Source organism: Borostomias antarcticus (genome assembly GCF_949987555.1).
Source record: "Borostomias antarcticus genome assembly, chromosome: 9".
NCBI lineage: Eukaryota > Metazoa > Chordata > Actinopteri > Stomiiformes > Stomiidae > Borostomias > Borostomias antarcticus.
Genome location: NC_140242.1, coordinates 721,202 through 745,960, shown reverse-complemented (window position 1 = coordinate 745,960; position 24,759 = coordinate 721,202). Strand labels below are relative to the sequence as shown.

The following is a 24,759-nucleotide window of genomic DNA, read 5'->3' as shown; positions in this document are numbered from 1 at the left end:
TATATTGACCTCTCATGAACCCTCATACAGGTACCAATGTTTCCGTTCTTAATATTAAATTATATTTTTCTCATAACCATTATACACACATTTAAATAATACACCGTACCAATGCGTTGCATTCAATAGGGCAAATAAGGCACATGCACACGTAATATACGGAGCAAAATCAAAATATATTCAACCAAAGCATGCAATTAAACAAAACAAATTGCAGTTCATTCGCATAGGCCGTCACCATAAATCAATCACAAATCGAAAATATATCGCACCAATCAGTCAGATCCAGCTACATCAGTCCAATTCCGACAGCGCAAAACCTCACAAAAATTAAGAGTCCTTGGCTCAGTTCAGTCTTTGGATCTGTAGGCTACAACTTAAATCTCGACCAGCACAAAACAAAATAACAATTCCACTCACGACACCGTCACTGTCACCCCGTAAGTTTCATCAGTAGGCTACAGTGAATAATCGCTAGTTTGTAAATCCCGCAGCTGAATGCTATTCCTTGGGTGGTTATTATCAATGAAACAATTCGAACAAAGGACGGTCTAGCCACTTCCTTGTTTTGTCGCGCGCTTCTAGGGAATAAGGGAAGAGCCTCTAAATAAACCACTGGAATTGGTTGAGTGGATTTGGTGACAGCTGATTGGTGGAAAAAAGTGAGTGATGGTTTGGGAGTCAACTACATCGGGTAGGGCGGTGACCGAGACGGAATCGTCACACTCCCCCCCCTTTGAAGAAAGCCAGACGGCAGGGAGGCGTTACTTCACTCAAAACCAAGGAAATCTTCATCGTCGCTCTCCTCTGCAAAAATGTCCAGGATCCTCTGGCGGTCCGAGCGGCACTGGTCCTCCATCCCCTCAGCCGTAGAGTTGAAACCCAGAAACTCCTCATCCCCACTCTCTTCAGCAAAAATGTCGAGGACACGCTGTCGGTCTCCCCTTGGCAGAGGGATAGCAGGGCTTGAGACGGGTGACATTCACCACTCTGACATCCTCTCCAGTGTCTTCCAATGCAATCTGATAGGTAAGGGCACCCACTCTCTGTATGACACGGTAAGGTCCCTTCCATCGCGGGGCTATTTTCGCAGAGAAGGACTTTTCAGCTTTGGAGTACGGGTGGGTGCGCATCCAGACTCGGCCTTGATCCTTATACTCCACTTCCCTCCGATGTTTGTCATAGTTTTTCTTCTGTTTCTGTCTAGCGTTCTTGAGCTTGCTGGTGACAAAGTCTTTTAGCTCACACAGCTGGGCAACCTTTCCAAATGCTGGGGCGTCAGGAGTGCACTCTCGGGGCAGCAACAGAACCTCCATGGGTCCCCTGAGAGGCCGGTTGAGGTTCACCTCAGCAGGTGTCACTCCGGTGGATTCGTGGACAGCAGAGTTCAATGCAAACCGGAATTCGGGTAGGTATTTATCCCAGTGCTTATGGTTGTCATCAACATAGGAGGCAATCATGGTTCTTAAATTCCGGTTGATCCTTTCTGTTAGGTTTGTCTGCGGGTGATAAGCGGTCGTCCTCTTCGGACCCACGTTCCACTGCTTGCAGACACTTTCAAAGACAGAGGAAACAAACTGTGAGCCCTGGTCTGAAAGGATGAAGTTTGGTACTCCCCAGCGGGTTAGGATTTCTTCTGTAAGTACCTTGGACACAGTCTCAGCAGTTGCACGTCGTAGTGGGAAAAGCTCCACCCATCGTGAGTAGTAATCTACAAATACCAAGAGGTAGACATTTCCCTTGGAGCTTCTAGGGAAAGGGCCCATCAAGTCAACCCCCAACATCTCCCAAGGGCTATGGACGACAGTCTGTTGGAGTTTTCCAGCAGGTTTCCGGCATTCCGGCTTGTGTTGTTGGCATATCTGACAGCATTGGACATAATGTTTGACATCTAAGCTTAGGTTTGGCCAATAAACCAAGGCTTGCAATCTTTTATAGGTTTTGAACCTCCCCAGATGGCCAGCCAAGGGGTCCTCATGGAAGAGCTGCAGCAGTTGGGTTCGTAGCGGTGATGGTATATATACCTGGTACAGCGTCCTATGAGGCAGCTGCACCACTCGGTATACCTTGTCCTCCAAGATGGTATATTTGGTAACCGAGTTCTCCACAACTTCACCCTGATCCACAACAGACTGGTACAATTTCCGTACGTCTGGGTCTGCTTGTTGAGCCTTCCAGAGGGCTTCGTCTGAGATCTGCAGGTCTTTCACCAGATCCAGCTTGAAGGACAGGACAGAGGCACAGGTGGGCAAGGGAGGACTATGTCCATCAGCTGGGGCTCTGGACAGCGCATCAGGCACCGTATTGTACTTTCCCTTCCTGTACTCCACTGAAAAAATGAACTCCTGGAGACGTAAGGCCCACCTGATGAGACGGGTGCTGGGTTTCTGGGTCTTGAAAACCCACACCAAAGAGGAGTGGTCCGTCACAACAGAGAACAGCCTTCCTTCCAGGTAGTATCTCCATTTTTCCAACGCCCAGACGACTGCCAGACACTCCTGCTCGGTGGTGGAATAGTTCCTTTCAGCGGTGTTCAGACTGCGACTGGCGTATGCTAGAACCTCTTCGGTCCCAAGTCCCGTCTGCTGAACCAGAACTGCACCAAGGCCAACCTCGCTGGCGTCGGTGTAGACAATGAAGGGCAGGTTAAAGTTTGGATGTCCCAGTATGGGCGGGGACACAAGGCAGCGTTTCAGGGTCTCAAAGGCACTTCGGCGTCCAGATAAACTTGGCTCCCTTGCGCTTCATTGCATTCAGGGGCTCTGCCAGCTGGGAGAAGTTAGGCACGAACCTGTGGTACCACCCGGACATTCCTAGAAACCTCTGGACTTCCTTGAGGTTCCTCGGGACAGGGAAATCCTGTACAGCTTGTGTCTTCTCTGTATCCACCTGAACACCAACTGCAGAGACGACATGGCCCAGGAAGTTAAGGGAAGATCGGAAGAAATGACTCTTTTGCATATTGACTGTCAGTTTGGCATTCCTCAGAGCATTGAAAACAGCTTGAATGTCGTAGGAGTGTTGTTGCCAGGTCGGGGAGTAAATTATGATGTCATCAAGATATACAAAGCAGATTCTCCCACGAAGCTTCCCAAGGGTAATTTCCATGAGCCGCTGGAAAGTGGCTGGGGCGTTTTTTAGGCCAAAGGGCATGACTTTAAATTGGAAGAGCCCATGAGCACAGACAAACGCTGTCTTTTTCTGGCTCTCTGGATCCATTCTGACCTGCCAATATCCACGATTCAGGTCAAGGGTGGAAAACACTGCAGCTCCTGCGAGAGACTCCAGGATCTCCTGAACCGTGGGTAAGGGGTAGGCATCAGTGTGCGTGATGGCATTCAGTCTCCGGTAGTCGACACAGAATCTGAGTCCTCCAGTTTTCTTGGGTACCATCACTACAGGTGCAGCCCAAGCAGAGGATGATGGCTCTATGATGTCGTCGGCCAGCATCTCGTCAATGAGCTCCTTCATCACTTTGAGCTTAGGTGGAGAGACTCTGTATGGCTTCTGCTTGAGAGGTATATCCTGTGTGAGGAAGAGCTTGTGGGTCAGGATACTGGTGCGGCCCAGGGCTGAGGTACATACATCTGCATTATCTCGTAGCTGCTGCAGGAAGCATGTTTTTTCCTTTTCTGGGAGCTGAACATCTTTGACAGCCAGGAGGAGTGGATCGGTCCCCTCTTCTAGTGCACCCAGAAGTGTAAGGTCACACGGGGCTGTAGCAGAAAAAAATGCGACAGGTGAGGCTGGTCCCCAGTCATTGATGTTAAGTGAGCTGCGCATGAATGGATGTCTGACCTGTGGATCTTGCAAGAACCAGTAGGTCTGTTCAATGATGTTGATCTGGAGTCCACTAAAGAACAGAAAGTCCAATCCCAGGATAACGGGGAAGGCCAGGGATTGCAAGGACAGCACAACAGAAGGGAAGACCCATGTTCGGTTGTGTATAGTGAAGGTCATGTCTCCCCACCCCAGGGGTTGTCTGGTTCCCCCATCCGCCAGGTATAGTGGGCCCTCTGTCCACGGTTTCAACTCCTCATTGCTGCCTTTCACCTCTGTCCAGAGTTTTTCATTCAGCAGGGTGTAGGTTGAACCTGTGTCCACAATGGCTGCGCCTTTCCATGGACCGATGATAAGAGGAATCAACAACTGGTGAGGAAGTGAGTTCAAAGAGGCAGAGCTGCAGGATTGAAAGGAAAGTGGTGATTTCCCAGGACACTCAGAGGCTGGGAGAGTGGATATTGTGGGTTTGGAACCCAGCCCAGGTTGTAACCCGGAGGACTTTGAGTATTTGTTGCCTCTGTTGGCCTGATACTGAGGGCACTCTCTAGGTGGGTGTGAACTTTTGCATCTCCAACACACCACCTGAGAAGGGTTAGGGGTTGAGATGGATGTAGCTGGTGAGGCTGAATGTGTAGGCAAAAACGGGGTAGGTTTGAGTTGCTGTTGTTGTTTTGATGCCTTCTTTCTCTGTTCATATTGGAGCTGGTTCTCCCGGTCCTTCTCCAATTGTTGGCCCAGGCGGACCAGAGAGTCAACAGAGGTGACCTGAGTGCTTCTCAGTTGGCTGGCTAGGTGAGGATTAATGTTCTTCAGGATCAACTTGATGACCTCTTTCTCCTCGATGTCAGGCCTCCAGCGTCTACAGAGAGAGCGGTAAGTATAGGCGAAATCACGAATACACTCCCCTTCAGCCTGTACACGAGTCCGTACTCTCTCCGCCAGCTCATCTTGGTAATCCTCTGACAGAAAGGCTGCACGGAACCTCTGCTCGAACTCAGTCCAGGAGGTGGTGTCCAGGCGAGCAACGTCCCACCAGTCTCGGGCTGTGCCATGCAGCACGCTTCTGAGAGTGGCGACCAGCTCCTCATCGGTGAGAGGGTGAAGGGCAAGATAATCTCGACATGTATCCAGGTACAGTAGGGGATCTTGAGTGTCCTCAACTCTTCCAAAAGAAGGGAACTGCAGTTTAATCGGGCTTTTCCCTTTGTATCCGCTTCTTAGATCCATCTTAAGGGGAGAAGTAGAAGGGGAAAGGAGTTCTGGTCCTGAGGCTCCAGCCTGCATGGTTGACTGCAGTCGGTGACGAGGATGAATGGATACTGGCTGCGTGACATCTAGAGGGGCAAGGGGTGTGGTCTGGACCGCGGAAGAAACCTGGGAAGTGGCATGGAGGGTATACTGTCTGACGGATGTCAATTCAGATGCCATAGTGTCCAGCTGATGTGTACATTTGGTAATGTCAGATGCCACATTCCGTATGGTGGTTACCAGAGGAACCAATGCCAGGTTTACATCCTCCATAACTTGTGACTGGTGTTGCTGTAGTCTCCAAGAGAGTGTGGAACTGAACTGTGATCGGTTAAACTCCAAATGTTTTTCCAATTGCTTTTCCATGGCTTCCAGTAATTGTTTTTGTCCAAGCTCGTGCATTTTCAAGAGCTTTTGAGTGAGAGCTTCCAGTGCGCCATCCACGGTTTGACTGAGGCGTTGTTGCTCAGCAGTCAGTTTATTGAAGTTCTCCAACAATGATTGATGTGTGTTGTGCTCCACATTTACGTCCTCCCTGTGGACACCAGGGGGTGCTGTTGCTGCAAAATGCATGTATTCAGTTAGGTCCATCTCCTGGAAGATGTGTGGAGCTAGATTTTGGGCAGTAGCTGGTGCCTCCATCGGCACAGACGGAGTCAGGTCCATATCCACAAGGGTGTTTGATGTTGTGTGTTGAATAGGAGATGGCATTTTTCCTGTCCCTCTTGAACGTGGGCGGGGTACAGGCCGGATTCCTGTCTCATTTAGGGGATCAAAAAGAGTCAACACATCCTGATCCATTGCTTGTCTCTCCATTTAGATTTTTTTTTTAAATTTCTTTTCAGGTATACTTGATGGATGGTTGCATCTTTGAATGTGCTCTTATATCAGAAGTTTGAGTTTAGAACGGTCTTGGTATAACTGTATTAAAGCTTGATAGGTCCCTTCGTGGTTGCCATTTTTTATGTGACGGTTTGACTATTTTTATAATGTGGTTGCCAGTCAGGCTAAACCTGACAATGAAAGATTTAAGGTTCTTTTTTATCCCCTATGGTCAGTCAACCTCACAAAGGGTGCATGTATCAGCTCTTTTATATTATATTTGTATATTTTATAGTATATTGACCTCTCATGAACCCTCATACAGGTACCAATGTTTCCGTTCTTAATATTAAATTATATTTTTCTCATAACCATTATACACACATTTAAATAATACACCGTACCAATGCGTTGCATTCAATAGGGCAAATAAGGCACATGCACACGTAATATACGGAGCAAAATCAAAATATATTCAACCAAAGCATGCAATTAAACAAAACAAATTGCAGTTCATTCGCATAGGCCGTCACCATAAATCAATCACAAATCGAAAATATATCGCACCAATCAGTCAGATCCAGCTACATCAGTCCAATTCCGACAGCGCAAAACCTCACAAAAATTAAGAGTCCTTGGCTCAGTTCAGTCTTTGGATCTGTAGGCTACAACTTAAATCTCGACCAGCACAAAACAAAATAACAATTCCACTCACGACACCGTCACTGTCACCCCGTAAGTTTCATCAGTAGGCTACAGTGAATAATCGCTAGTTTGTAAATCCCGCAGCTGAATGCTATTCCTTGGGTGGTTATTATCAATGAAACAATTCGAACAAAGGACGGTCTAGCCACTTCCTTGTTTTGTCGCGCGCTTCTAGGGAATAAGGGAAGAGCCTCTAAATAAACCACTGGAATTGGTTGAGTGGATTTGGTGACAGCTGATTGGTGGAAAAAAGTGAGTGATGGTTTGGGAGTCAACTACATCGGGTAGGGCGGTGACCGAGACGGAATCGTCACAGTGTGTGTGTGTGTGTGTGTGTGTGTGTGTGTGTCTGTGTGTGGGGGGCTACTATGTGCGTGTGTCTGTGTGTGTGTGTGTGTGTGTGTGTGTGTGTGTGTGTGTGTGTGCGGGGGGTACTACGTGTGTGTGTGTGTGTGTGTGTGTGTGTGTGTGTGTGTGTGTGTGTGTGTGTGTGTGTGCGGGGGGTACTACGTGTGCGCGTCTGTGCGTACCTTGGCCAGGTCTTCCTCAATGACATCGTTCCTCATCTGGGAGGCATCCAGCTGTGTGTAGAACCGGGCGCCGATCATGGGCATGATGTCATTGACGCTGCGCAGACGAGACTGCTCCGTCAGGAGGTACCTGCACACAACGGCAGACTGAGCGAGTGTGTGTGTGTGTGTGTGTGTGTGTGTGTGTGTGTGTGTGTGTGTGTGTGTGTGGAGAACAGCCGGAAGAGCAAATACCCAGGTGTTCTGTAGAGGTCAGTGCGGAAGGTTGTTTGCAAGGTGCCCGAATGTGTGAGAGAAAGGTTGGCGCAGTGTTAATGACAGGGATATATGGGGTGAGTGAGGGGTTGTGAGTAGTGTGTGTGTGTGTGTGTGTGTGTGTGTGTGTGTGAAAGAGAGGTTTTATGCAGTGTTAATGAGAGGGGTTATAGAGGCTTATCACGTGACAAAGTTCAGCCATGTTGGAAGACCTTGAAGCTCTCTGAATGGTTCTTAGTATTTTAAACATGATGATGGCGTTAAAGTTCCTGTAGGCTACACTCACACTCACATTCTCTACGCTACGATCGGCTTCCATCATATTCCAAGTCCTCTTCTATATCCTCAAAATCTGATAAATATTCAGCCATATTGCACACAATATTCCAGGCACCAACAAGCCGATCGTAGCGTAGAGAATGTGAGCCGCGAGTTTAGCCTACAGACGGAGAATAGCCAGTCTGCGCGCTGTGCGCATGCATGCTGGAGCAAGTGGGGAAGCTTTATGTCGTTTTTAAAGACGTTTCTAAAGATCATATTACAGAGGCATGTGAAAATCACAACAAGCCCTCGCACTATGGAAGCACAACTAGCGATTCATAAAGACAGATTGATGAAAACAAATGTTTCGCAGCAGAAAATAGATTTTTTAGAAGCTGCATTCTCAGTGCCCCGACCGCCTCCATTACATGGATATACTGGCTCGTACTGGATTTAAAATTTCTTCTACAGGCCTCCGAACTACACCAAAGTGATCTTGGTGAGTCAAACGTCTTATAATATGCCGTAAATAAGGTCCAGGTTGTCGAAAAACAGCATTCTCCTTTAACTGCGTTCAGGAATGAGGTCCCTTGTTACCTGCTAAATACTTGTAGACTGTGATTAGGAGGGAGGACAAATGCGTGTGCATCCTCCCTACAGACCTACAGACCTGCCCAAGGACCAAGAACATACATCGTGCCTAACATACATTAACCCTAACCCTAACCCTAACCCTGCCCAATGACTAAGAACATACATCGTGCCTAACATACATTAACCCTAACCCAAACCCTAACCCTGCCCAATGACAAAGAACATACATTGTGCCTAACATACATTAACCCTAACCCTAACCCTAACCCTAACCCTGCCCAATGACTAAGAACATACATCGTGCCTAACATACATTAACCCTAACCCTAACCCTAACCCTGCCCAATGACCAAGAACATACATCGTGCCTAACATACATTAACCCTAACCCTAACCCTAACCCTGCCCAATGACTAAGAACATACATTGTGCCTAACTGCAGGAACATGCAAGGACAGCTGTGTTTATCCTAACCTCAGGGTTAGGGTTAGGGTTAGGGTTAGGGTCCTAACCTCAGGGTTAGGGTTAGGGTCCTAACCTCAGGGAGAGACTCGGGATCATGTCTGTGTTTATCCTAACCTCAGGGAGTGACTCGGGATCATGTCTGTGTTTATCCTAACCTCAGGGTTAGGGTTAGGGTCCTAACCTCAGGGAGTGACTCGGGATCATGTCTGTGTTTATCCTAACCTCAGGGTTAGGGTTAGGGTCCTAACCTCAGGGAGAGACTCGGGATCATGTCTGTGTTTATCCTAACCTCAGGGTTAGGGTTAGGGTTAGGGTCCTGACCTCAGGGAGAGACTCGGGATCATGTCTGTGTTTCTCCTAACCTCAGGGTTAGGGTTAGGGTCCTAACCTCAGGGTTAGGGTTAGGGTCCTAACCTCAGGGTTAGGGTTAGGGTCCTAACCTCAGGGTTAGGGTTAGGGTCCTAACCTCAGGGAGAGACTCGGGATCATGTCTTCTGGAATGCTTGGTTCCTTGTTTTTCATATACCTGCTCATTTGCTCCTGCTGTTGAACACCTTCTCCTGGTTCCCTCAGCCCAGCTTTTCCTGGCGCCCGTCAACGTTTTGCCTCCAGTCAATCTGACTGGCTACACATTCAACTCATGCACTGACGCCAATATTGCTACAAGGCCTTTATATTTTGTTATCGTGTGTGAAAATCGCACAGAAATGGGCTTTACACCCTGTAGAATTTACTTTCACATTTTGTCAGTGGTCTTCCAACATGCAGCTCTGTGTGTGTGTGTGTGTGTGTGTGCGTGTGTATGTGTGTGTGTGTGTGTTGTGTGTGCTGTCCTTACAGGATGAGGTTCTTGAGGTCAGATGAGTAGTTGATGGACACCAGCTCCATGGCCTTCTGCAGGTTCTCCCTCTGAATGCCAGCCAGAGAGTTACACGCCAGCGCCAACACCACCTTGCCCAGGGAGATCAGATCTGCTTGCTACACACACACACGCACGTGCACACACACACGCACACACACACACGCGCACACACGCACACACACGCACGCACACGCACGCACACACACGCGCACACACGCACACACACACAAGTTAAGTAAACAAAGGAGAGAAAGAAACAACCACCTTGCTCTAAGATCAGCTCAGGCCATCATTCTAGCACAAGATCACAACAGGTCAGGCCAGGGTCAGTCTGTCAGGCGTCAGAAACCAGTACCTGCTTCTGTGGCATGAGGGTCAGATAGGGTTAAGGGTTCATCAGAGTTAGTTCTGTCAGAGCATGAGGGTCAGATAGGGTTAAGGGTTCATCAGTTAGTTCTGTCAGAGCATGAGGGTCAGATAGGGTTAAGGGTTCATCAGTTAGTTCTGTCAGAGCATGAGGGTCAGATAGGGTTAAGGGTTCATCAGTTAGTTCTGTCAGAGCATGAGGGTCAGATAGGGTTAAGGGTTCATCAGTTAGTTCTGTCAGAGCATGAGGGTCAGATAGGGTTAAGGGTTCATCAGTTAGTTCTGTCAGAGCATCAGGGTCAGATAGGGTTAAGGGTTCATCAGTTAGTTCTGTCAGAGCATGAGGGTCAGATAGGGTTAAGGGTTCATCAGAGTTAGTTCTGTCAGAGCATGAGGGTCAGATAGGGTTAAGGCCGTGTGTCCTGTGGAACTGATCTCTTGGTGTGGTGGTGTGTGAAAAAAAGAGTCTGAATTCGAAACCAAAGCGGGGGATCAGAGACCGTCCTTCTTCCTCCCTTCCTCTCTCCTGTCCCCTTCCTATAAGTAGGCCTATAAAGATGGCCTAACTTATCTCCTAAGGCTGGTAGAGCTTAAAATGTAATTAATTATATGTAACTGGACGGGATAAAACAGTAACCACAGGCACTTAATAAATCATATGGTTTATAGACATATTTTAATCAGATGTATTGTAGGTTACCATTATAACAGCAGCTGTTATAATGGTAACAGCTGCTGTTTTCTGTTATTTTGATTGGCATTTTTTAGGTGGATGGAGGAACATTAACGCAAGCTAGTGTTAGTTCAGGCAGCCAAAAAGACGGTCGCACAATCCATCAGGCAGCGCTGCACCTGACTCGCACGAACGTTGCAGAACCTACTCGCGCTTGTGGTGTACGTCTCCTTGACAACGCTCGCCTGAAGGGCTGACCGACAGACAGACAGACAGCAGCGCGTAGCTCAAATGGAGCAGCTCCGCTTCGGCTCAAACTGTATTTTCAGATAACGTTATGTAACGTTAGCAACACATGGTCAATCATATTCATTTTTTACTTGTCCGATCAGACAACTGCATGAGGCATTCCTCAGAGTTTACTGGTCCCTGGGAAGCGGGCAAAACTGTTAGCCTACTACAGTTAGCTTGCCTTGTTCCTTAATCCCCCCGATTTGAATCATGGCTAGCCGGCAATAACCTAGCCTACATGACTGGTCTCATCATTCTCCTCTCTTCCTCTTCAATAACCTAGTCTACCTGACTGGTCTCATCATTCTCCTCTCTCTTCCTCTTCAATAACCTAGCCTACCTGACTGGTCTCATCATTCTCCTCTCTTCCTCTTCAATAACCTAGCCTACCTGACTGGTCTCATCATTCTCCTCTCTCTTCCTCTTCAATAACCTAGCCTACCTGACTGGTCTCATCATTCTCCTCTCTCTTCCTCTTCAATAACCTAGCCTACCTGACTGGTCTCATCATTCTCCTCTCTCTTCCTCTTCAATAACCTAGCCTACCTGGCTGGTCTCATCATTCTCCTCTCTCTTCCTCTTCAATAACCTAGCCTACCTGACTGGTCTCATCATTCTCCTCTCTCTTCCTCTTCAATAACCTAGCCTACCTGACTGGTCTCATCATTCTCCTCTCTCTTCCTCTTCAATAACCTAGCCTACCTGACTGGTCTCATCATTCTCCTCTCCCTTCCTCTTCAATAACCTAGCCTACCTGACTGGTCTCATCATTCTCCTCTCCCTTCCTCTTCAATAACCTAGCCTACCTGACTGGTCTCATCATTCTCCTCTCCCTTCCTCTTCAATAACCTAGCCTACCTGACTGGTCTCATCATTCTCCTCTTTCTTCCTCTTCAATAACCTAGCCTACCTGACTGGTCTCATCATTCTCCTCTCTCTTCCTCTTCAATAACCTAGCCTACCTGACTGGTCTCATCATTCTCCTCTCCCTTCCTCTTCAATAACCTAGCCTACCTGACTGGTCTCATCATTCTCCTCTTTCTTCCTCTTCAATAACCTAGCCTACCTGACTGGTCTCATCATTCTCCTCTTTCTTCCTCTTAAAAAATTGTCGTATGCCCATCTGGAAAATTGTATTGATATATTAGGTTATAGGATCCGCTAGTTGTCATCAGGGAATTATAAAACCAAAGGCTTTACCAACGTGCTTGAGATGGGCAGGAGCTGTCGGCACGTCTAACTGTAGCTCTAACGGCACTTAGATTACTAACATAAATGTATTTTAGACAGTAGGCTAGGCATTTTGAGGAGTAGGCCTAGGTGCCAGCACTAGTGTTTGGCCCAATTCAAACACTGCTTAACACTATGGTAATATTTGAGCAGCAATAGTCTACCTATCTTTCGTTGTAACCTCATGCCGCTCACTGAAGAAAAAATCCCTTCACGCGCCGAGTCTTCCGATCACCTCAGAAAGGAGCAGCATGGAGGCACAGAGCGCACGGCCTATAGGCTCTTTATTGAAAATAAATAGTCCTAATGTTGGCATGACAGTGGTTTTGAAAGCGCATTTAGGCAGAAATATTTAGAAAGTTTTATTTATATATAGCCTAATTTGTATTATTGTTTTTTGTATCAAATGTTTGGTGTGGTGGATCTTGCTGTGGCGGTGCCTTACCAAAACCTAACCAGCAGAAACGCTGGGTTAAGGGTTAGTCAGTTAGTTCTGTCAGAGCATGAGGGCCAGATTAGGGTCAGGGTCAGAGGTCAGTACCTGGTACTGTGGCATGAGGGCCAGATTAGGGTCAGGGTCAGAGGTCGTACCTGGTACTGTGGCATGAGGGCCAGATTAGGGTCAGGGTCAGAGGTCGGTACCTGGTACTGTGGCATGAGGGCCAGATTAGGGTCAGGGTCAGGGTCAGAGGTCGGTACCTGGTACTGTGGCATGAGGGCCAGATTAGGGTCAGGGTCAGAGGTCAGTACCTGGTACTGTGGCATGAGGGCCAGATTAGGGTCAGGGTCAGAGGTCGTACCTGGTACTGTGGCATGAGGGCCAGATTAGGGTCAGGGTCAGAGGTCGTACCTGGTACTGTGGCATGAGGGCCAGATTAGGGTCAGGGTCAGAGGTCGTACCTGGTACTGTGGCATGAGGGCCAGATTAGGGTCAGGGTCAGAGGTCGGTACCTGGTACTGTGGCATGAGGGCCAGATTAGGGTCAGGGTCAGAGGTCGTACCTGGTACTGTGGCATGAGGGCCAGATTAGGGTCAGGGTCAGAGGTCGTACCTGGTACTGTGGCATGAGGGCCAGATTAGGGTCAGGGTCAGAGGTCGGTACCTGGTACTGTGGCATGAGGGCCAGATTAGGGTCAGGGTCAGGGTCAGAGGTCGGTACCTGGTACTGTGGCATGAGGGCCAGATTAGGGTCAGGGTCAGAGGTCAGTACCTGGTACTGTGGCATGAGGGCCAGATTAGGGTTAGGGTCAGAGGTCGTACCTGGTACTGTGGCATGAGGGCCAGGTGGTTGGTCTGACTGTTGTCAAACGTTAAGACATCGAAAACCCCAACGCAGTTCACCCGTAACCTGCAGAGAGAGGAGATGGGACAGGGTGAGTGGAAGATGATGATGATGGTGGTGTGTGTGTGTGTGTGTGTGTGTGTGTGTGTGTGGTGTGTGTGTGTGTGTGGTTTCTCAGCTCTCTGCCTGCTCTGAAAACAGGAAGCCAGGACTGAAATACAGCTTCTGCTTTCACTGTATTTATAGTAAATAACAGATGATAGCAACACGGCAGTGTTCAAACAGCACCCACAGTGTTCAAACACGGCAGCACCCACAGTGTTCAAACACACGGCAGCACCCACAGTGTTCAAACCCGGCAGCACCCACAGTGTTCAAACAGAGAGCATAGTCAGAAACACCCACTACATAACACAGCTAGCAGGGAGCTACTCCCAACTACTTCATAATAATAATAATAATAATAATACACTATTTGTATAGCACCTTTCATACAAATAAATGCAGCTCAAAGTGCTTTACAACAGAACTTCATTTAATTTAATTTCAAACCTTTATTTATACTCGTGAGGCACTGAGGTTTCCCTCACTTCTTATTTCTGGATCTGTTGTGTGGCGGTCAGGGTTACCATTAATGAGGGTGTGTGAGAGGTGTGTGAGAGAGATGAGGACACTGAGGTGTGTGTGTGTGTGTGTGTGTGTGTGTGTGTGTGTTTAATGGTAAACGGACTGTACTTATACAGCGCTATTATCCCTAGCGCTTTACAATGCAGGCCTCTCATTCACCCATTCACACACACGTTCACACACACGTTCACACACCAGTCGCGGCAGCTGCCAAGCAAGGTGCTAGCCTGCTCACTGGGAGCAATTCTGGGTTCGGCGTCTTCATCAAAGACACTTGGACATGTGGAGCAGGAGTAGCCAGGGATGTGAACCACCCAGCCTCCCTCCTGAGGGACCCTCCCGGGGCGTACCTGGTCTTGCCGGTGATGAGGATCTTGCTGGGGTCCATGACCCGGCAGGCCAGGCCGGCGGTGTGGATGGTGCGCAGAGCCGAGCTCAGCTGGACGATGTAGGCCCAGATCAGAGACTCGGGGAGCAGGCCGGCGTGCTGTCTGGGAGGGGGGGGCTCGTGCTGCCCTGCACACACAAACACACACACACACACACAGCTAGCTAGTTAGGTCATCTGGGGTTAATGGGGCCAGGAACAGGTACAGCACGCTGGGTTCCTGGGTTCCTGCTGTCTGAGGAACAGGTACAGCACGCTGGGTTCCTGGGTTCCTGCTGTCTGAGGAACAGGTACAGAACCTGCCGCAGGATCACTTTCAGCCACAACTTCCCCCACAGACCAGCAACTGTCAGACCGGCAAGAACTGCTGTAAGATGTTCCTGAACTCTGGTGGAACCACCAGCTGACCCAGTACCTTCCATAGCACTTCCTGGTTTACTGTGTCCAAGGCCTTGGACAGATCAATGAAAGCTAAGCGCAGGGCTTTGCAACAATGATCATGTCTGCAGGACTTCGCTCACACGGAGGTTCAGGATGTTTTCACTTACATGGAACGCTAGGCGGAATAGCACCATCCACGCCAGCACCTTTCTGACCACTGATAGGAGGGAGATACGCCTCACACACTCTCACACTCACACACTCTCACACTCTCACACAGCCTAGAGACAGTTGCCCACACACGCACACCACTTAAGGCACCATATGTAAATTGTGACATGCACTAACCTAGACATATCCGCTACTACACACACAATATCCATCGACATGCACGGGAAAACAAGATTTACTGACAGTAAACAAGTCTAAAGGTGTGAAGCACATGGGTTGAGCATGTGTGTGTGTGTGTGAGAGAGAAACAGTGTGTGTGTGAGTGTGTGTGTGTGTGTGTGTGTGTGTTAAAGTTCTCACCCCATTTCCTCTTGGTGAAGAAGGAGTCGGCCGTGGGGTCGTTGAAGTGTCGGCTGAACATGGTCTCAGCCCCGGCATGGAAGTCATAGGAGAACACCAGCGCTACACAACACACACACACACACACACACACACACCATATCAGAACTACACACACTCCATATCAGAACTACACACACACCATTCTGACCAGAACTACACACACACCATATCAGAACTACACGCACACACACTATATCAGAACTACACACACACACACCATATCAGAACTACACACACACACACCATATCAGAACTACACACACACACACCATATCAGAACTACACACACACACCATATCAGAACTACACACACACACCATATCAGAACTACACGCACACACACCATATCAGAACTACACACACACACCATATCAGAACTACACGCACACACACCATATCAGAACTACACACACACCATATCAGAACTACACACACACCATATCAGAACTACACACACACACACCATATCAGAACTACACACACACCATCCTGACTAGAACTACACACACACCATATCAGAACTACACGCACACACACTATATCAGAACTACACACACACACACCATATCAGAACTACACACACACCATCCTGACTAGAACTACACACACACCATATCAGAACTACACGCACACACACTATATCAGAACTACACACACACACACCATATCAGAAATACACACACACACACATAAGAACTACACACACACACCATATCAGAACTACACACACACACCATATCAGAACTACACACACACACCATATCAGAACTACACACACACACCATATCAGAACTACACGCACACACACCATATCAGAACTACACACACACACACCATCCTGGTCAGGAGAACACCAGCGCTACACAACACAGAGGCACACACACCATCCTGACCAGAACTACCCTACACACACACACACACACACACACACACACACACACACACAACCACCCTGATCAGAACTACCCTACACACACACACACACACACACACACACACACACACACACACACACACACACACACACACACACAATTCTGATCAGAACTACACACACACACACACACCATCCTGATCAGAACCACACACACACCATCCTGACCAGAACTACCCCACACACACACACACACACACACACACACACACACACACACACACACGCACACGCACACAGTGACTCACAGTGGTCTCCGAAGGCCTTGGTGGTGAACACCTCTCTCAAGGTCACAGAGTTGGAGTGCTGGATCTTCTTCCACATGTCCACCAACATCATGCACTTGGTGTTCACCAGGCGGAAACCTGGACACACCCACACACATGGCTGGGTTATTAACAACATTTACAGTCTTCACAAGGACAGTAAAAGGCTTTATTTTATGACCGTACATGATGATAGGAGTGTAAAAGCCTACTCTAGGGGTGTGTGTTTATTAGGGCTGTCCCCGACTAAGAATTTACTTAGTCAAGTCTGATTGCGCAAGTCTTGCCTATTGTCGACTGATCTTCCGAGTCATGTTTTTCTATTCGAATAGCCCTACCTGTATTAAAATGATCATAAACGAAAATATACAGGTAGGCCTATAGGTTTAAATAAGAAACACACATGCTCCACTCCACTCCATCTTCATCCGCTTATCCGGGGTCGGGTCGCGGAGGCAGCATCTCCAGCAGGGGGCCCCAGACATCCCTTTCCCTAGCAGCATCAACCAGCTCTGCCTGGGGAATCTTTAGCCGCTCCCAGGCCAGTGCGGAGATGTAGTCCCACCACCTAGTCCTGGGTCTACCCCGCGGCCTCCTCCCAGCCGGACACGCCTGGAACACCTCCCTAGGGAGGTGCCCAGGAGGCATCCTCACTAGATGCCCGAACCACCTCAACTGGCTCCTTTCGACGCAAAGGAGCAGCGGCTCTACTCCGAGTCTCTCCCGGATGACTGAACTTCTCACCCGATCTCTCAGGGAGACCCCAGCCACCCTCCGGAGAAAATGCCTTGGATTTAAATCAAATAGATTGGCTAAAATTGCTGTCAGTTGGAAGTGCAGAGCAGTGTGCGAAATAGCCTGTGTTAATCGGTTAAAAAAATTGATAATGGCCGGGTTAGCCGATAAAGAACCTTCTTAAGGAACCCTTCTTAAGCAACCCTTTGCATGGGAGTTAAGAAGTACTTTGGAGTTAAGTGCTTCTTAACTTGTTCGGGAAACCCGGCCAATATTGTTAAACATAAATAAAACGACCCTGTGTTTTAGAACCCCATTTTCCCGCAACTGCCAGGATTGGACTGTGAGACTGGAGTTTGAGTTGCCGGGGTCAGCCCTAGTGTTTATCAGTGTTTACATGTGTGTGTTCATCAGTGTTTCTATACATCCTCTCACCATGAATCCTCCTCAGGCAGTACGGCAGGTCATCCTTGCTGTTGACTGCCTTGTAAGAGGAAGTGATGTAGCTGAAGTTGCTGGTCTTCTGCATCCGGTTGGGCGGGGGGAGGGGCTCCAGCGGGAAGAGGCTGTGGTAGCTGTCCACCTCCGTGGGAACGCCTGGGAGAGAGACGGTGGGAAGGAAAGTCAAGTCTCACCAATGTGTTTTGTTTTCCTACTTGACTGTTGTTCTAACTTTGTAGTCCGTTCCTCTAGAATCAGTCTGTTAAAACTACAAATTGTTCCCGTGTGACATCACTTCCCTGTCCTCTTCATCCTGAAACTGTGTCACTTCCTTTTTCACGTTATAAACTATCGCTTTCGATCCCCAGTCACTCACTCTTGCCTGGATTCACTTCCTGTGCATGAGTCCTTTTTGCAAATCGTAACATAGAATAAACTAATTGTCTTTGTTTGAAACCAGCTTGACCGACCACTCAGTGTGTTCTTTGAAATCTAGACTAAACCAAGTAAGATTTTTAATTCACAACAGGCCCAATCAGGACACGGACACCAAGCCCTGCGCTCACTCACTCACCTATAGATGTTTCTGCATATTAACAGCACAGCTACACAGAAAGGAGAAGCAATCACCACAGTTTTAACCAGTGAAGTTTTAACAGCTGAAAGAGAGTTCAACCACTATTCACATGATATTGTGTTTTTGTATGAGAGAGAGAGAGAGAGAGAGAGAGAGAGAGAGAGAGAGAGAGAGAGAGATCTACATACAGAATCAAAACTAAGAATCTGGGTAGGCTGCACAGAAACCGCCCAGATGAAGAAAAAAAAATCCCACAGTCAAAACGCTCTTATAAATGTCACATGATGACCACAACCGTGTCAGACCAAACAGCTGCGTTCGACCAATCACAGGACATTTGCTAGGGCGGATGGTGTACCTGGGTTCTCTGACTGGTCCATCTGGGCCATGGTCATCAAATGTCTGTTAATCAGCTCCTGGAAGGAGGGAGGGGGGGGGGGGGGGGCAGAGGAAAGCACATCAAAGACGGCATCACAACAAGGAGAAGGAGACTGGGGGGGGGGGGGGGGGGGTTGAGTCAACAGGGGGAGATACTGAGGTAAGTAGAGAAGCGGAGATGACGCTTGCACCTGTCGAAGCTCGTCAGCCATGAAGAATGACGGGGCGTTGGCTTTAGGCTGCATGTAGGCCACGTGGGGCGCGGTGGGGGGGTAGATGTGGTAGGTAGGAAACACCTGGGGGGGGGAAACCAGCAGCCAGACTCAGAACAACACTTCCTGTTTATGGAGAAATCAGAACTAACAGTCTGACAACAGAGTGTTTTTTTCCCAGGTCATCGTAGAGTCTTGTACAGATGTGAAAGACGCATTGAGAAAGGTGGAGCCGTGAGCTGACAGAGATTAGACCTGCAGCGGTCAGCGTGGTCAATCAACCAGGCTATCGAGACACATACCATCCCCGCCATGGGCGCAGGGGTGTTGTCGGTGTAGAAGTAGGTCGTCCCCCCTACGGTCTCCTTCTGGATCATGTGGGCTGCGCCCGGGTCGGGCGCGCTGGTGGGCACCATGTAGTTAGCCGGGTTGGGGTTGGGGGTATGACTGCGCCGGCGAGGGGCGGGCGAGGTGTGGGGCGTGATCTTTGGGGAGTGGAGAGGGGAGGAGCCTGCAGAGAGAGACATCCCTGTATGGGACGGCGGGGTGGTGGGGTGGGGTGTTGGTTAAACAGGATCCACATCGTACTACTGCCAATGGCTGCCATGTCCAGAGCACATCAGAAGTTATTAAAGGTTATTTCTTGCTATAGCGGTGTGGTTGTCCTCACCGGGAGAGAGAGCCGCAGCCGTGGAGCTGCTGAGGCCGGGGTGGGGGAAGAGGGGCGAGGGGAAGGCCGGGACGCTGGACTGGGCCATGGCAGCCATGCGGGGCACGCCCTTAGGGATGAACTCGCTCGCTGTCGGGTTGGGAGCCTGGATGAACACAGGGATCGACACACACAGCACACAACCTAAGGGTCACACTCAACTACATAGAGGTTTAAGAGTTCAATGACATCCCCATGATCAAAAAAAGACCTCTCCTTTATGACGGTACTAAAAAAAAAACACCATGAGAAAAAAACAAATTCAACCAAACTAGATTAAATTGATTGAACTCAGACGTTGAACTTAAAAAGAGGCATAAATAAATGACTACTTCCATATCTGATAGAAAGTCAAGGGAACGGGTTTTAGGGTTAGAGTGCACAGACCTTTCTCCTCTGCGATAGACTCAGGGCACCAAAATCACTGAAGAGCGAAGACGTGGGGGAATTCACTGGATCTAGAGGGACAGAGAGACAGAGAGAGGGACAGAGAGAGAGACAGAGAGAGGGACAGAGAGAGGGACAGAGAGAGGGACAGAGAGAGGGACAGAGACAGAGAGAGGGACAGAGAGAGAGACAGAGAGAGGGACAGAGAGAGGGACAGAGAGAGGGACAGAGAGAGGGACAGAGAGAGACAGAGAGAGAGACAGAGAGACAGAGAGAGGGACAGAGAGAGACAGAGAGAGGGACAGAGAGAGAGACAGAGAGACAGAGAGAGGGACAGAGAGAGGGACAGAGAGAGGGACAGAGAGAGGGACAGAGAGACAGAGAGAGGGACAGAGAGAGAGACAGAGAGACAGAGAGAGGGACAGAGAGAGGGACAGAGAGAGGGACAGAGAGAGGATCTTAAAAGGTGAATTCCAATGACTGAAACAGAACTCTCAGTGGGAGGGTTCTGTGGGAGGGTTCTGTGGGAGGGTTCTCAGTGGGAGGGTTCTGTGGGAGGGTTCTGTGGGTGCTCTCAGTGGGAGGGTTCAGTGGGAGGGTTCTGTGGGTGCTCCAAAGACGTTCTGCCACAGAACGGCTCAGTGGTTCTCTCGCTCACCGTGAGTGTTGAGGCTGAAGTTCTTGGCACCATCGTTGAGTAGACTGGGGGAGCTGCTGCTGCTGGTCATTCGCTGGTCAACAACAAAGACAACAGCTTCAGAATCTAGTCTAGCACGTTCACATACGCAGCAGCGCCCCAAGCGTTCTCGCTGGACCGTCCTCGCTGGACCGCCCCCCCTCACTGGACCGCCCCCCCTCGCTGGACCGCCCCCCTCGCTGGACCGCCCCCCCTCGCTTGACCGACCGCCCTCGCTGGACCGCCCCCCTCGCTGGACCGCCCCCCTCGCTGGACCGCCCCCCCTCGCTGGACCACCGTCCTCGCTGGACCACCGTCCTCGCTGGACCACCGTCCTCGCTGGACCGCCGTCCTCGCTGGACCGCCCCCCCTCGCTGGACCGCCCCCCTCGCTGGACCGCCCCCCTCGCTGGACCGCCCCCCTCGCTGCTCTTACCTGCATCATGGAGTATTTAGACTCCGCAGGGCTTCCAAATCCGTTCACCCCGATGAAGCTGCTGCTGAAGTAGGAGTTGGTGAGGTTGGCATCGTTCAGGGTCCCGCCCTCCATCCCAGGGACTGCAGACAACAAGATTAAGTGTAACGTTACCTTGTAACCAGGGCTGAAAATGAACACCTGCCACCGGCCAAATGCAGGTAAAATTTCCAATTGGCGACTAGATTTCGGAAGGCTATCTGAAAAAAATATACTTGGCCGGTAGATTTTTTCATCTACAGTCCCCTTGACAGGTGACGTAAAAAGTTAATTTTCACCCCTGCTTGTAACTATTTTTAATTATTTTCCTATAAATGCTGGTGTACTAGATTCTATTAGACATTGACCTTCTATAAATTCAGATAGCATATGTCCATGTAATATTATATCTATGCCATCTACAAGCTTCTGATGTCCATTTCCATGTCCCAGTAATCAGCCAGTCAGTATTAATGCACATCTTATAATGACTCAAGTTAATGTTGGCATCTAGCTGGCTAATTACTGGAACTGCACATTCCATATACTTCACACATCTTAAATATAATATCTGATATAGCTAGGCCTAGCTAGCTATCTGTTACTGGTAGTGTTTCAGATAATGTCCAGGTATAATGTTAGCTTCGATAGTAACTAAACTGACAAACAATGAGAGAAACTGAAGCCAGTGGATCGCAACCCAGTTACTGTTCAAGTGCTTGGAAAACAAACTAGCTAGCTAACAGTTAGCTTAGCATATCTAGCCTAACAGTTAACTAGCTAGCTCACTTAGCATCTAGCTAGCCTAACAGCTAGCTAGCTTAGCATCTAGCTAGCCTAACAGTTAACTAGCTAGCTAGCTTAGCATATCTAGCCTAACAGTTAACTAGCTAGCTAGCTTAGCATATCTAGCCTAACAGTTAACTAGCTAGCTAGCTTAGCATCTAGCTAGTCTAACTATCTAACGCTGCTGTCCGTTTCTGCTCACTCAATACGGAACAAGCACAACACAGGCCTACGAACACTACTAGCACTTACTAGCACTCACCTTAACTGTTACCTCAAATTTAAATGTCCAACTGCTGGTTATCTCACGTTAGCTCAGTTATAAAGCCCTGGTTATCTCACGTTAGCTCAGTTATAAAGCCCTGGTTAGCTCACGTTAGCTCAGTTATAAAGCCCTGGTTATCTCACGTTAGCTCAGTTATAAAGCCCTGGTTATCTCACGTTAGCTCAGTTATAAAGCCCTGGTTAGCTCAGTTATAAAGCCCTGGTTAGCTCAGTTATAAAGCCCTGGTTATCTCACGTTAGCTCAGTTATAAAGCCCTGGTTAGCTTAGTTATAAAGCCCTGGTTAGCTCAGTTATAAAGCCCTGGTTATCTCAGTTATAAAGCCCTGGTTAGCTCAGTTATAAAGCCCTGGTTATCTCAGTTATAAAGCCCTGGTTAGCTCAGTTATAAAGCCCTGGTTATCCACACTGAATCTCAACGGCTGTTTATCAGCTAGCTAGTCAGGATGAGCACAGCTCGCGCTGGCTAACTACTAGCTTAGCGTCCCACGTTATTTTAGGGGGGAAAAGGCCTCATAGAAGCCTCGGCCTCGATTTTAACACAGCCCGCCGCCAGGCCTCACAACTAACTACATTTGAGGCCGTGTCATCTTGAGGCCTTGTCGTGTCGGGAACGGGGGGAACAAAGCTGGGGGCATCAGAAGTTACTCACTGCTTAACAACTGACCGTCCAGAGCCGTGACTGACCCCAGAGACTCGCTCTTTTTAGGGACACTCGCTCCCACCACGCCGCCCGCCGCCGCTGCTCCTCCGAGCGGGTTATACCCCGCCGCCGCCCCGACTGCCCCGGCCATGGAGGACGGGACGGGGCTGCCTCCTCCTCCGCCGCCCTGCTGCAGACCCAGGCTCGCCATGGACGGATCCTCGTGCAAGAACTGACACTCGTCCCCATAAAAGCACGTCTTGTCCTTGGCGTAGTATCGGCAGAACTTTACCTTGAGCACATTCGGTATCCCGACCCCCCCGAGTGGAGCAGCTGAAGCTGGGAGTCCCGTGTTCATGACACCCCCGAACGGAGCAGCTGAAGCTGGGAGTCCCGTGTTCATGACCCCCCCGAACGGAGCAGCTGAAGCTGGGAGTCCCGTGTTCATGACCCCCCCGAGTGGAGCAGCTGAAGCTGGGAGTCCCGTGTTCATGACCCCCCCGAGTGGAGCAGCTGAAGCTGGGAGTCCCGTGTTCATGACCCCCCCGAGTGGAGCAGCTGAAGCTGGGAGTCCCGTGTTCATGGCACCACCGCTGCTGCCGCCGGAAGATATTCAAACATGGAGAGACGCCGATCTGAGCAGGAGAGATGAGCGGGTTCAATAAGGAGAGAAAGGCGATATGATACGAGCTTGCCTCGGATTGTCCAACATTCCTCACATTATCCGGCTACACGGCAGGACATTTGAAAAGGGACACGACTGTCCTGGTCGTCGTTATTGTCACTATCCATCCAGCTGGCCTTGCGAGCCTGTTGTTCAGCCTCATTCACGCTGTTGTTGTTGTTGTTGTTGTTTTCTGCTCGGTCTGCTCCGTCGAGGACAGCTAGCAATGCTGTGCATTGTGGGTAGCTGTGCCCATTCACCCTGGAAGGGAAGTGGAGATAGGATGTAGTTTTCAAGTCTTTCTTTCTCTGTGCATTTTGCGAGCTACATTGAAGGCGAGGTGAAGTCTGTCTTGTGCTAGAGACAAAAACCAACCAAATCTATCACTCTAGGTTAGCACACACAGTCTGTCCCTCTAGGTTAGCACACACAGTCTGTCCCTCTAGGTTAACCCAGACAGTCTGTCCCTCTAGGTTAACCCAGACAGTCTGTCCCTCTAGGTTAACACAGACAGTCTGTCCCTCTAGGTTAACCCAGACAGTCTGTCACTCTAGGTTAGCACACACAGTCTGTCCCTCTAGGTTAGCACACACAGTCTGTCCCTCTAGGTTAACCCAGACAGTCTGTCCCTCTAGGTTAACCCAGACAGTCTGTCCCTCTAGGTGAGCACACACAGTCTGTCCCTCTAGGTTAACACAGACAGTCTGTCCCTCTAGGTTAACCCAGACAGTCTGTCCCTCTAGGTTAACACAGACATAGTTTAATTATAATCTCAGCGAGGATGCCTTCAAGGATCATCTGACGTTTTCATGTTTCACCTCTGATGTCATCATAGGCTGTATACTCTGTCATCTGCCATATTGTAACCTTTGTTTGTGTAACTATTTCCTTGCATTCAAAGCTCAATGAAATAACTTTTAATAGTTCAAAATACACCTTTACTTGCTATTAGTTTATGAATTGGCCTTAGCAATGCCCCCAAAATCGTTTTCAGGACATGAGACTGCATGATACCCTGAGAATTTATTAATTTAATTTCGGTGTACTGTACTGGCTAGTACACTGGCGGGAAATCTATCAGGAAGACAACAAACACTTTGCCCCGTGAATTTATCTATATGCACATAAAAGAAAGAAGACCGGTATTTACCTGCATTGAAGCCATCCTTCCAGAAAGTCCATTTAAGTAGCTACAATCTTCCAATCCAGTCTGCTTAATGCTCGTTATCATATTGTTTCCCATCATTACAGTGAGTGAGTGGGGAATTGTGGATATTGA

At 49.0% G+C, this 24,759-nt stretch overlaps 1 protein-coding gene across 1 annotated transcript in view; it reads right to left on the bottom strand.

The window, feature by feature from the left end:
• Positions 1–24,214, bottom strand: part of pan3 (poly(A) specific ribonuclease subunit PAN3) — a 27,274-nt gene extending 3,060 nt beyond the window's left edge. The window contains exons 1-15 of the mRNA XM_084443346.1: positions 22,826–24,214; positions 21,087–21,208; positions 20,634–20,706; positions 19,976–20,046; positions 19,550–19,694; positions 19,182–19,408; positions 18,859–18,963; positions 18,648–18,705; positions 17,707–17,868; positions 16,519–16,635; positions 15,295–15,396; positions 14,345–14,510; positions 13,346–13,433; positions 9,502–9,641; positions 7,089–7,218 (exon numbers count right to left, since the gene is read on the bottom strand). Of these exons, the coding sequence (XP_084299472.1) occupies positions 7,089–7,218; positions 9,502–9,641; positions 13,346–13,433; positions 14,345–14,510; positions 15,295–15,396; positions 16,519–16,635; positions 17,707–17,868; positions 18,648–18,705; positions 18,859–18,963; positions 19,182–19,408; positions 19,550–19,694; positions 19,976–20,046; positions 20,634–20,706; positions 21,087–21,208; positions 22,826–23,399 (2,280 nt within the window). The 5' untranslated portion in view covers positions 23,400–24,214. The remainder of the gene's footprint in view (positions 1–7,088; positions 7,219–9,501; positions 9,642–13,345; positions 13,434–14,344; positions 14,511–15,294; positions 15,397–16,518; positions 16,636–17,706; positions 17,869–18,647; positions 18,706–18,858; positions 18,964–19,181; positions 19,409–19,549; positions 19,695–19,975; positions 20,047–20,633; positions 20,707–21,086; positions 21,209–22,825) is intronic.
• Between the last annotated feature and the right edge of the window lie 545 nt (positions 24,215–24,759).